Raw genomic sequence first — 14,091 nt, forward strand, 5'->3', positions numbered from 1 at the left:
TTGAAACTTCCTAGCAGAACCAGGAGTCGAAATATCCAGCATTGCCTCTAGCAGGTAACGTTCCTAGCTACTAAGCTATCCACGCACGTCTCGCAACCCGCCCCCAAAGGTTCGCTTCGAGCGTTAACTCTCTCCTAATTTCCAAAAGGGTTGCCACTTACCGAAAGGATAGTTCTCATTCCGCCATCTTTTAAGACGATGACGTCATGGACCATGGACGTAATCGTTCATTCTGCATTGGTTACACGCTGTTATAAAATTGATTTTTAAGGTATATAGTGGACTGGTACCCTAAACTCCACCATCATTTTAACCGACTGAGTTGGGCTGATTCACAGAAGCCATAGTGAGACCCGAACGAGATCGGTCGGTGGCCAAGGCAATGGACACAATTCGGGAATTCTTTGTTGGTCCATCACGAACAGGGGACATCGACTGGTTAAGTAATTGTCAATGTCAATGTATTTCACCAAGAGCCGTGTAACTTAAAATGTTATTGTATTTTATTTTCAAAGCTACCATCTTCAGGCGTTTGGAGAGATGCATATGGGGCTTGAAGATGGCATAGTGAAACGTTCAAACTCGTAGCCCTCAACACAAAATAAGATAACATCTTATGTAACGCGGCGACTGGTGAATTTTATTGAAATTGACAATCAATTCGGGAAGGGTGGGGACAGAATCCTAGTCCAACTAAACAGATATACACAGATGAGCCAAAACACTCTTCATATCATATTGTTCGACATATGAAAGGTAATACAACATCGATTCTGCGTGGGTTTGATTCTATAAGATCTTGGTAGGTTTCCGTGCTTATGTGGCGCCTGACTTTTACACACAGCTCACGTATCACGCGTTTCCCTTAAAGAGCCTGTGTTTTGTGGCCGTCAAACTGGCGCCCGGCCCTAGAAGTGTACCATCGATTTCAGATCAGCCGTATTTAGTGGCCAAGACATTTAACGTGAGTTCGCCATCGTGCTCCGAAAACCACTGTAGCACGAATCTGACCTCGCGAGACTGACAGTTATACTGCTGGAAAATGGCGACGACCTCGATGAAGACATGAAGCGTGAAGGAAAGCAGGTGATACGCAATAATCTTCACGTAGTCCACAGATGTCATGGTGCCTTCGATTACTACTATAGGTACCATGGAAAACGTAGGTGAATGTCCCCCACTGCATAGTACAACGTTATTCATAAATACCTGGTAAATCAGAAGAGTGTATAGAAACTTCAAAGACATACGAGGGGGGTTTAGTAAGTGATGCAACACATTTTTCTCATCGACCTCTTTCGTTTGAAGAATTGCGGAATTGGTTGTGGTATATGGTGGAATATTTCCACCTCAGCCCCCATAGTTTCACGAAATTCCGATAGATGGCGGTGCTATACGTAGCCATCAAAACACCGGTTCGGTGACTAGAGCACCTCTCCAAGTTCCTGTTCCAAATACGCAACGCACTGTACTGGCTTAGCGCTTCACTAAGGGGAAGCGTGGCAATATATGTAGACAAATCATCCGCTCATTATAGCAACAGGTAATAGTGCGTGCAGATAGGAAACTTAACAAACAGACTACCTTCCCGGTTAGCCGTTCGGTCTAACCCACGGCTTTCCGAATTGGTTCAAAATGGCTCTGAGCACTATGGGACTTCTGATGTCATCAGACCCCTAAAACTTAGAACTACTTAAACCTAACTAACCGAAGGACATCACACACATCCATGCCCGAGGCAGGATTCGAACTTGCGACCGTACCAGTCGCGCGGTTCCGGTCTGAAGCGCCTAGAACCGCTCGGCCACAGCGACCGGCTTTCCGGATTGGGAAGGAGCGCTTGGTCCCCGGCACTATCATCCCACAGACTTCTGTCGAGGTCCGGTGAACGGTGAGCCAGCCAGTCTGTGGATGGTTTTTAGGCGGTTTTCCATCTGCCTCGGCGAATGCAGGCTGGTTCCCCTTATTCCACACTGTGTCGGCTATTGCTGCGCAAACAAGTTCTTCTCGTACGCTTACACCTCCATTACTTAACCACGCAAACATGGGGGCTACACTCGTCTGGTGTGAGACCTTCCCTAGGGGGGGGGGTTCAGCGGGAGCCGAACCGCACAATAACCCTGAAATAGTGGTTCGGTGTGGGGAGGCGGAGGGGTGAAGTAGACTGCGGTAGTCGTCGTGGGGTTATGGACTACTGTGGCTGCGGCGGGGACGGAGCCTCTCCGTCGTTACTAGGCCCCCGGTTGACATAAAATACAATAAAATAACAAACAGATTTCGAAAGCGGGCTGCTGTCGTTACTCAAGCATGCACATCCCACTCGTGTGTTAACGTTTGCTGCGTCACTAATGGTACCCATATTAGTATCTGTAATGTAAGATAGAAACCTGTAGAGCTACTCTATTCACTGATACGTGTCTATTTTCTGTATATATTGTAGTTTTCGCGCAGCTGTCTTCTGGATCCCCAAGGTACTGGGTGGCTATAATTCAAGTGCAGCTACTCAGGGAGTTCCAGTGAGGGCTGTAATTATCGTCTGGCAACGCAACTTGGTTTATATGCCATTGCGTTAATGCGGAACCAATTCACGTTGTAAAGAATTAGTTCCCATTTTGACCGCCAGTTGCAATTCTAGCACTGTTAATGCAAGAAATATTTCCATATGTAATGCTTCTGGAACGTGTCATGAGCAGGAAAGGTTAAACAAACGATAAAGGCAAAATTTTGATTTTATTACCAACCGTTGCTAACTCAGCTTGTTCAACAGGAGCACCAGAGACATCGACGAGAAATTGCATTCGAAAAACGGCGTGATCAACAGTTGCTCATAGCATTTCCTGTTGAATCTGAGTAACGTCTTCCTATATACTCATCTAAAGATCAGGTAGAGACCGAACGAGTCCCTGATAAACGCATTGTTTTACATACCCCCCAAAGACAAACCTCACAATGGTTCAGATCAGGTGGTCTTCCAGACCATGCATCTGAAAAACTTCTGGAGATAACCCGGTCATGGAAGATTACAATATGGAGATGTTTCACCTGGTCGTGGAAAGCAGGAACCACGTGCTGTACAAGGAGACCTTAATAATGTACGCGCCTCAAGATACACGAGACAGGCCCTCTGCACCCTTGTGATGCAGGAATCACACGTTGTACAAGGAGGTCTCGATGAAGAACAGACTTCACTGTACACCTAGCAGACATTCTGGGTGTATTCTCTTCAAAGACAAACGGACCGAGAATAACTATGCTTGTGTATCCACACTACACAGTCACGACCACGGCGAGTGCAATGGCTCGTTGTGCACAACATACGGTTTAACAGTAGGCTAAATTCAGCAATTTCTGTGTTCACTGTACCCTGTAGCGGACACAGAACATTGCCCGGGAACATGTCATCAACTTCGATCCGCCCCAGAAATCGAAAACAAATTCAGAATGCTGCTGCGAATCATGAAGTCTGGATATTGTATGGATGTTGTTGTGATCTTCAGTCTAGAGACTGGTTTGATGCAGCCCTCCATGCTGCTCTATCCTGCACAAGCTTCTTCATCTCCAAGTAACTACTGCAAGCTACATCACTCTGAATCTGCTTAGTGCATTCATCTCTTGGTCTCTCTCTATGGTTTTTACCCTCCACACTATCCTCCAGTGCTTAATTTCTGATCCCTTGATGACTCAGAACTTGTCCTACCAACCGATCCCTTCTTCTAGTCAAGTTGTGCCACAAATTCCTCTTCTCCCCAATTCTATTCAGTACCTCTTCATTAGTTACGTGATCTACCCATCTAATCTTTAGCTTCTTCTGTAGCACCAAATTTCAAAAGCTTCTATTTTCTTGTTGTCTAAACAGTTTATCGACCATGTCTGATTTCCATACATGGCTACACTCCATACAAATATTTTCAGAAATGACTTTCTGACACTTAAATCTATATTCGATGTTAACAAATTTCTCTTCTTCAGAAACGCTTTTCTTGCCATTGCCAGTCTACACAATATATCCTCTCTACTTCGACTGTCATCAGTTATTTTGCTCCCTACATAGCATAACTCATCTATTATTTTAAGTGTCTCATTTCCTAATTTAATTCCCTCAGCATCACCCGATTTAATTCAACTGCATTCCATTATCTACGTTTGGCTTCTGTTGATGTTCATCTCATATCCTCCTTTCAAGACACTGTCAATTCCGTTCAAATGTTCTTACAGGTTCTTTGCTGCCTCTAACAGAATTACAATGTCGTCGGCAAACGGGTAAGTTTTTATTTCTTCTCCATGGATTTTAATACCTACTCCAAATTTTACTTTTGTTACCTTTACTGCTTGCTCAATATACCGATTGAATAACATCGGGGACAGGCTACAACCTTGTCTCGATCCTTTCCCAATCACTGTACCCCTTTCACGCCCGTCAACTCTTATAACGGCCTTCTGGTTTCTGTACTAATTGTAAAAAATAGCTTTTCGCTAACTGTATTTGACCCCTGCCAGATTGTATTTGCCCTTCAGAATTTGGAAGCGTGTATTCCAGTCAGCACTGTCAAAAGCCTGCTCTAAATCTACAAATGCTAAAAACGTAGGTTTGCCTTTCCTTAATCTATGTTGTAAGATACGTCGTAGGGTCAGTATTGCCTCACGTGTTCCAACATTTCTGCGGAATCCAAACTGACCCTCCCTGAGGTCGGCTTCTACCACTTTTTTCATTCAACTGTAAGCAATTCGAGTCAGTATTTTGCAGCCGTGCGTCATTAAACTGATAGTTCGATAATTTTCACACCTGCCAACACTTGCTTTCTTTGGGAATGGAATTGTTATATTATTCTTGAAGTCTGAGGTTATTTCGCCTGTCTCATAGATCTTGCTGACAATATTGCAGAGTTTTGTCGTGGCTGGCTCTCCCAAGGCTATCACTAGTTCTAACGGAATCTTGTCTACTCCCAGTGCCTCGTTTCGACTAAGGTCTTTCAGTGCTCTGTCAGATTCTTCACGCAGTATCATATCCCCCATTTGATCTTCGTCTACATCTTCCATTTGAATATCCTTCTTAAGTACATTGCCCTTGTATTGGCCCGTTATATACTAATTCCACCTTTCTGCTTAGAACTGGTTTTCCATCTGAGCTCTTGGTATTTACGCAAGTGGATCTCATTTCTCCAAAGATCTCTTTAATCTTCCTGTTGGCAGTATCTATCTTACCCCTAGTGATATATGCCTCTACATTCTTACATTTTTCCTGTAGCCTTCCCTGCATAGCTATTTTGCACTTGCTGTCCTTCTCATTTTTGTGACGTTTAAATTTCTTTTTGCGTACTTCATTTACTTCATTTTTATATTTGTTCCTTTCATCAGTTAAGTTCAGTGTCTCTTCTGTTATCCAAGGATTTGTAGCAGCCCTCTTCTACCAGCCCTTGATCCTCTGCTGCCCTTACTGTTTCATCCCTCAAAGGTACACATTCTTCTTCTACTGTATATTTCCCCCCGTTCTTGTCAGTCTTTCCCTAATGCTCTCTCTGATACTCTCTACAGCCTCTGGCTCTTTCAGTTTATCCAGGTCCCATCTCCTTAAATTCCCACCTTTTCGCAGTTTCTTCAGTTTTAATCTGTAGTTCATAACCAATAGTTTGTAGTCAGTGTACACATATGCCCCTGGAAATGTATTACAATTTAAAACTTGGTTCCTAAATCTCTATCTTACTATTATATAATCTATGTGAAACCTTCCAGTGTCTCCAGGCCTCTTCTACCTAGACATTTTTTTACATGATTCTTGAACCAAGTGTTAGCTATGATTAAGTTATGCTCTGTTCATAATTCTACCAGGCGGCTTCCTCTTTCATTTCCTACCCCCAATCCATAATCTTTCTCTTCCTTTTCCTACTATCGAATTCCAGTCCCCCATGACTACTAAATTTTCGTTCTTTATCTCATTATACATTTCTTCAACCTCTTCGCCGTCTGCGGCTCTAGTTGACATATAATGTTGTACTGCTGTGGTAGGTGTGGGCTTCGTGTCTATCTTGGCTACAATAACGTGTTCGTTGTAGCTTACCCGCTCTTCGTAGTAGCTTACCCGCGCTCCTATTTTACTTTTTTATTCGTTGCTAAACCTATTCCTGTATTACCCGTATTTGATTTTGTATGTAGAACTGTGTATTCACCTGACCAGAAGTATTGTTCCTCCTGCCACCAAACTTCACTAATTCCCATCATATCTAACTTTAATGTATCCATTTCCCGTATTAAATTTTCAAACCTACCCACCCGATTAAGGGATCTGACATTCCACGCTCCCATCCGTAGAACGCCAGTTTTCTTTCTCCTGATAACAACGTCCTCCTAAGTAGTCCACGCCCGGAGATCCGAATAGGGGACTATTTTACCTCCGGAATATTTAATCCAAGAGGACGCCATCGTCATTCAACCAGACTATAAAGCTGTATGCCCCCGGAAAGAGTTACGGCTGTAGTTTCCCCTTGCTTTCAACCGTTCGCAGTACCAGCAGAGCAAGGCCGTTTTGGTTAGTATTACAAGGCCAGATCGGTCAATCATAGACTGACAGGCTGCTGCCCTTCTTCAGGAATCACACGTTTGTCTGGCCTCTCAACAGATACCCCTCCGTTGTGGTTGCACCTACGGTACGGCTATCTGTATCGCTGAGGCACGCAAGCCTCCCCACCAGTGGTTAGGTCCATGGTTGATGGTTACCAGTGTAAAATATATTACAAAATTTTTCTGTACTTCTGATCATGGGTCGGAGAATTCTCGTGACACTCCACGAACACCGACAGTACCCCCGGCATGTGATGCATGGTCAGTTACAGAAGCAGCATCCTCGTCAATAGCTTCCTCTGGAATAGGACGCCAACCTCTTCCAGGTGCCATACAGAAGGTCATCTATTTATTAGAATTTCATGTCTCTCTTATCAATAGCCATGCTCTCGATTCACTTTGTGGCTTGTCAAATGACAGCGTGAATGTTATACGAGCATACAATATAAAGCGGAAGATTTGCACCTCTTGGCCAAAATTGGAACTAAATTTTTTCCAATGTAAATCGGTTTCACATTAATGAATTAGCATATCAACGAAGTTTCGCTTCCATACGATACGTGCAGCCCATACTGGACCTCTGTCAGTAATTTAAAGCCACACAGTACTTACGAATAGCCCTGTATTACCTCCAAATGCCTGGGTCAGTAGTGCGCCGGATTTTGCCAGCAGCCATTCGCCTGTCGTGAGATCTGCCGTACATCGTCGCCTGTTCCGCTTTAGTGGGAATGCCTCCGACATCCACGTCAACTGATAATGCGGGACGTCCAACACTTTGTCGCCTACTCGTGGTTTCACTGTAGATGCCCACTGCAGTAGCATGTGAATGGCTTCGCCGTTTCAAAGTACCGGGCCATTGCCTTTTGAGTCGCTAATATCAGTGGATTTCCCTCTTTGTGCTCCAAATCGCAGCTGGAACGATTCGTATATAAAAATGCTAGGAGCCATTCAGTCTCGCTTTGGACAATGGTCACAGTAGTTTTGACTCATCAGTGACTCCCTGAATCCATTGCAACGAATGGTTCTTTCAAAGAGGGTTTACAATTTCCTTCTGTGTGCAACATGATACGTCACTGAACGAGGTGGTGCAGAGGTAAGACACTGGACTAGCTTTCTGTGGTTTCGTTACATCGAGTAAGGCAAATGACGGAATGGTTCCTTTAAAACGAACGTGGTCGAATATTCCCAATCCGGGCACTACGCTACCTACAACGAGGTCGTCTTTGAAGGGGCTTTGAGCCCTAAACTTGCTTGCACCTTTCCTTCTAGTGCATAGCCATTGTTCATTAAATGTATTCGCAGATGTGAATATGAACCACCTCCAGAGGTATAATGGAATCATAACAATGAAAATTTATGGTGCACTGGAACTCGGACCGGATTTCCTACTTTACGCCAGCGGTCCCTTTAATAGCTTCGGCTATCCGAGTACGACTCACGGATGTGCCCAATCTTCCATACGTCGTCGTCCATGTGTCATACCTGCACTCGTACATCTCATTGATACTACTCCCATACAGAGGAGACATTTTATTTATAACTCGCAAGTCCGGTATTTGCCGGTAAACATGAAATTGCAGTGAGAGTGTTGTCAAGAAGTGCGGTATAGTGTCCCTTCGGACATAAGCTATATTGGGCGAAACAAATACGCCGTAACCAAAGGGTTCTTTCCGAAACAAACCATAAACTACCTTACACCATTCAGACCCGCCTGTTCCCAGAGTTGCTTGGATTTTGTTTCCGACCTTAACAGAAGCGAACCATTCAACAATAAACTCTTAGTTATGCGCACTGAATGCGCAACCAACTCTCCTCTCCTCGCCTGCCCCCACCTACATAGCTTTACTGCCCTTCTGTCATCTTTTGGCACAGGATCACAAGCGTTACTATACAAACGCGGGCGAATATAACGTGAAAAAATTGCGCTGAATGTGAAAATCTCTACTGAGGTTGGTAAAGATAAACAATAAGAGGCGAAGCTCGACCTCCACAGTAAAAGCTTCAGGGAATTAAATGAGTAATATTCTTGTCTCAGGAACGGGGCGTTCAGTATTGTTTCTGTAAGTGTCCCTCTACGTTGCAGAAATAGACTATAACCCCGGGTGGAAAGGGAAAAACAATGAACCTAAGTTGAACATGCCTTAGAGTAAAAAATACCTGAAAAAAATAACATCTCGTCGGCGGTATCTTGTGCTATTGCTTCATTGCCATGTCTGAAAACTTCAGAAAACAACGGAGCTCCCAAGTAACGCTACATAAAAAGTGCTTTTTCCATTTCCCACCTGCTCACAAATTGATTCACAAACTGAATTCCAACACGTGTCGCCTACCAGAAATCTGTCTACGGCTTCAAAAGATTCAGTTAACAGAAACAACAGATGCGATTATATCTCATTCCATAGATGCCTCAGATGTTTCATACTTGGCTGAAGAGATGAATTGAGTGTTTTCTCCAAGTGATAGTGCTAAACAGGTTGCATGGATGAAAGAATCCAGATTCTCAACTGTACATTGGAATAACGACTGTTAAATGCACAGGGAAAATGCTAAACGTGGAGACAGAAGTTTGCCAACACAGCAGTCTGATAACTGTTGTGTGATGTTCGCAACTTCAATTTTATCAGGCTTTAGAGCAATAATTTTGATTTTTTTTCGGTACATTGCCTATTACTATATGTCACTTTACAGCTGCTTTGCGGAGGTATGGAATGGGGTTAACAGAATGAAGTCGAGTTAAAATTAAAGCGATAACAACACTCGGTCACAAAAAAGAAGTCTTTTGACCTACGTTTCGACACTACTAAGTATGTCTTCATCAGAAGTAAAACTCTCGATCCGGCATGTCACCTATAAAATAAATATTAAGCGATAAAGCTTTAGTCACAATTTTAAAAAAAAAAGAATACATAGAACGCAAGCAACTGTGGGCTGCTCACATGTGTCGAGCTACAGGGAGCATTAGACTCACATGCCAGTTTGAGTGTTTTACGTCTGATGAAGGCTCTCTTAGCAGTGAGGAAACCTAGATCAAAAGACTTTTTAGCGACCGAGGGCAGTTATTGCTTTAATTTTACATTGTAAACGGTCGCTGACCACGCAGCCATGTTCAGAATTTTAAGAATGAAGTCGTTACTTTAAAAACCGGTATGTATTTCAGTATCTAACTAAATACAAACATTTCAGTGTTAGTCGTATTCGTTGCTATTTTCGCTATCACGCGGTTCCCGTATCTTCAACCGATTGTGAAATATCTGAGTTTTTCAACTTTAATGAAACGCTCTGCGTGTTAAGCTAAAATAGCATATCAATTTAACTCTAGCCCTAGGACTGTCCAGTGGTAGTAGAGTTCTTATACTGAGAAAATAGCTCAAGGACTCGTGAAAGATTTCTAAAATCTTAATTCACTGAAAAATTTACAAACACAGTATAGAGCCCTCAGAAAGCCACATGTTAAGTTCTGTTTTCCCTCCAGTTCTACAACATGAACTCATCATGGGGGTGAAGTTGATCCCTTTAAAATTCCACATTAAATTATTTAGACTCAATCACAGCTGTGCATGAACAACGAATCTCTTCAGCTGCAGCACTATGGGATGGGAGCAACACAGTAGCAGTCATGTCAAAGTAGCGAAGTGACTGCGTTCGAGCTACTACAATCTTTTCCTTATCAGATCGAAGGCCAGAACACTTACAATTACATTTTATCCTCACCCGTTCACTGTGCTCTCCGATTTCCCACCAGATTGATAAGAATAGAGCTATTCAGCGTTAATCTGCTAAAGCGATCATATTTTAAGTTCCTCTGCTCATAGGGAAGTCTTATTTAGGCTGCAACATTCTGAGAGTCGAGATGTTTCCCTTTGATAGTTTTAATTGTAGCATTGGTCTCCCTGTAATCAGTTGCCGTAGTCTGACAATGGTTTCGCCAACCATGAGTTGTCGCACAGCGTTGCGAAATGTAGCCTAGTATTTGTAACTTGCGACTGCAGTTTGCAGCAATCTAGTACTTTCTAGTTCTCTACGCCTCGTATTGGAGTCAGGACGGATGTACCACAAGGCTTTCCCGCTGCTAATGTCGCTCCTTTGTTATAGAGTACAGAATTTTTAGAAACTAAATCAATTACACAAACAGAATCTCTATTTTCAAGACGACTGTAATAGTAGCGTACCAACCAGAAGAAGTAATTATACAAGGAAAACTTGAAAACGGAGTATTCAACACACAAACAATACATAGAGTTTAAGAAGTGTTCAGAAGAATTATGTAAAAGCAATAAAAATATGGTACACTTCCAATAATGTTTTTTTATGTGTGTACTGCCTGAAATAAATGTCCCTAATCACATTTCATCATTATTCTGTTTCTAGGGCTGCCTATATTGTTTGTTGTACCATGGATTGTATGCCGCATATTTTTAGAAGATGACCTATGCTGGACTATGAATACAAATAAATATGTGTATGCAGTTATATTTGTTCCTGTCGCAGTTTCCAATTTAGTGAGTTTTCAGATGTACTCGACTCATAGCTTTATATAATGATAGTATTAACATCAATTATAACTTCGAGAAGATTTAGATTTTCACAAATAAAGCGTAGAATAACGTTAGAACCACACATTGTTTTTCGTTAGCATCAACATAACTTTGAGTAGAGCATTTAATTGAAACGTATTAAGGAGGTGTTATGTTGTATGATATATACACTGCCTGACAAGAAACAGTGAAGTCCACAGAATACAATAGTCTGATGTCGATGTAACTGTACACGTGCTCACCATTGGCGATTATGTAAGTGATTAGAGTTGCAATTTTCTGTAACAGGTAGAACGCCTGACAGCATTAGTAGTATATATACTAACCAGCCAGAACATTGTGACCACCTGTCTAGTAGCACGGATAACAGTGGCCATGCGTCGTGGTATAGAAGCAGTGAGATCTCGGTAGGTCGCTGGAGGATTTGGTACCACATCTGCACTAGTAAGTCGCCTGACTCCCTTAAATTCCGTGGCCAGGAGGGTGGGGTGGGGAGGGGGGGGGGGAGCTGGTGGCGATGGGGTCTGACGCTATCTGGAATCACACCCTGGATGTGTTCGATCGGTTTCAGATCTGGCGAGTTGGGAAACCAGCACTTCAATTGGAACTCACTACTGTCTTCCTCGAACCACTCCACCACACTCTTGGCCATGTGTCATGACGCATTATCTTGTTGAAAAATGTCGCTGTCGTTAGGAAGCATGATAGTCACAGAGGCATGTACGTGATCTGCAACCAGTATACGACGGTCCTTGAATGACTTGGTGCCTTGCACGAGCTGCAGCTAAATGTTTTCTAGAGCATAATGGAGCCACCGCCAGCAAGTCTCTGTCCGCAATACATGTGTCAAGGAGCTGATCCCCTGGAAGACGATGGATTCGCGCCCAACCATCGGCATGATGAAGATGGTATCGGGGTTCATTGGACCATGCAACGCTTTGGCACTGCGCCAACGTCCTGCACCGATGGTCATGTGCCAGTTTCAGTCATAGTTGCCGATGTAGTAGTGTTAACATTGGCAACATGTTCGGGTTGTCGGCTGCGGTGGCCCATCTTTAGCAGTGTTTAGTGCACTGTGTTTTCAGACGCACTTGTACTCTGCCCAGTTTTTAAGTCTGATGTTAGCTCCTCCACAGTTCGCCGCCTGTCCTGTTTTATCTGTCTGCCCAGCCTACGGTGTCTGACATCTGTAATGAGGAGTGGCCTCTCTACTTTACAACGTATGGACGTGGTTTCATTTTGGTTCCGCCACCTTTTGAAGGAACTCACCGTAGCACTCGTTGAACACCAAGAAAGTCATGCAGTTTCCAAAATGCTTGTTCCGAGCCTCCAGAATATCACAATCTGCCCTTGGTCTAATGCCGACAGATAGCATGCCGTCCCAATTCTACACACGGACAGAACACTCACTGATACTACGTGCACTATGAATGTGTCTGCCTAGCAGACTGGCAGACACTCGTCGCTAGGCTACTCTGCTATCGCCTGGGAAGATTCATGGTTGGTCAGTAAACGTAACGTTCTGACTGATCAGCATATAAGGGACATGAACAGCCCCACATGCTGGGTGATGACAGTGAAGGACACGGAGATGTCGTGTATTTGTGTTATCAGCACATGACTGAGTCAATTGTCCACATATGGCATGTGTCTGTATTAATCACCAGCATGATACTGCGTTACTCGCATGGCCAACAAGATTCCTGAACCTGTGCCCAATAGAAAATCAGGAACTAGCTCAGATGTCAACTACATCCAATCCAGTGTCCAGGATATCAAGAATCAGTTACAACAGTTGCGGGCCCACTTGCCTGAGGAGAGGATGCAACGGCATAAAGAAGCCATTTCCAACCAAATCATTGCATTCATCCAGGCCATAGGAATTGCACCGTCAAACTCTGTGTGAAACTGACTAGATTTGCAATCACTGTCATAACATCACTTATCCACTCAACCCGTGAAGTTTCGTTTCGTTTCCTCCTTCTCTTTGTGGGTGCTTCACTTATTTGTCAGGCAGTGTATTTTTAGTGTAATAAATTGGTTATTTAAAAACATCAACAGTTGTTCTATACCTCTTTCTCTGAGAAGTAGTAAAGCATAATTTCCAAAAAAAGGAAGGAAATACACTGTCTAATATCACATTACCATTAGACATGTTTTTGTGATTGAACACTACTGACGTTTTCTGAGAAACATAAACTTCACATTAATGTATCTTTGGCACGTCCACATGACACGACATCGTTAATTTGATCTCAGATATAATTTGCTGTAAATAAACATCAAATTTCAGTTTAACAATTAGAATGAAATTCAAATATGCTTAATACATAATTATCTTGGTTCATCATAAATGGAAAAGTTCTGACCAGTCAATTATTTGTTTTTTTCTGCAGATATGTTTCATATTATTTGTAAATCTGGTGCGTGTTATTTTCACAAAATTGCGTTCATCTGTAAGTGAAGAAACGAAAATCTACAGGTAAATATTAATGTCTTTCAAATAAATTACTTCCAATCAATAATATCATGGCAGATATTGATGTGACTCGTTTTGTTTTACTAGACGTCTGGCAAAGTCGACTCTCATACTTATCCCATTATTTGGTGTACACTATGTATTGTTTGTGGGTTTTCACTGGCCTTCAGAAACTGGAAGCACAGAGGAAATGACTGCCCTTTTCATAGATCAACTATTTACATCCTTCCAGGTACTGAGAGAAAATATTTCATCTTATAATCCTACAAAATATTCAAAATAAATGACAACAAAAGACTTAAAAACTTAAATTATGTCTTATGAAAACAATAAAGTAATTATTTAATTTTAGATTATATGATTTATGATCTTCTAATCATATGTTCCTATGGAACAAGCTTCTAAACACAGATATTTTTCTCTACTGTTAACCTTCTGATATCTACTGGAACTTATGAAAAATAGATTTCACGTGGAAATGGAGGGCAGGTTTGATGTTTCATATTAGAATACCGCTAACCA

The 14,091-nt window shown here is 42.5% G+C and overlaps 1 protein-coding gene across 6 annotated transcripts in view; it reads left to right on the forward strand.

The window, feature by feature from the left end:
• LOC126414581 (parathyroid hormone/parathyroid hormone-related peptide receptor-like) overlaps window positions 1-14,091 on the forward strand; it is a 776,049-nt gene that overhangs the window by 739,129 nt on the left and 22,829 nt on the right. For all 6 annotated transcript variants that reach the window (XM_050083357.1, XM_050083363.1, XM_050083361.1 and 3 more), the window contains 3 exons: window positions 10,924-11,054; window positions 13,487-13,572; window positions 13,657-13,801. In XM_050083357.1, the coding sequence (XP_049939314.1) occupies window positions 10,924-11,054; window positions 13,487-13,572; window positions 13,657-13,801 (362 nt within the window). The remainder of the gene's footprint in view (window positions 1-10,923; window positions 11,055-13,486; window positions 13,573-13,656; window positions 13,802-14,091) is intronic.

The sequence above is a fragment of the Schistocerca serialis genome, chromosome 1 (assembly GCF_023864345.2).
Source record: "Schistocerca serialis cubense isolate TAMUIC-IGC-003099 chromosome 1, iqSchSeri2.2, whole genome shotgun sequence".
NCBI lineage: Eukaryota > Metazoa > Arthropoda > Insecta > Orthoptera > Acrididae > Schistocerca > Schistocerca serialis.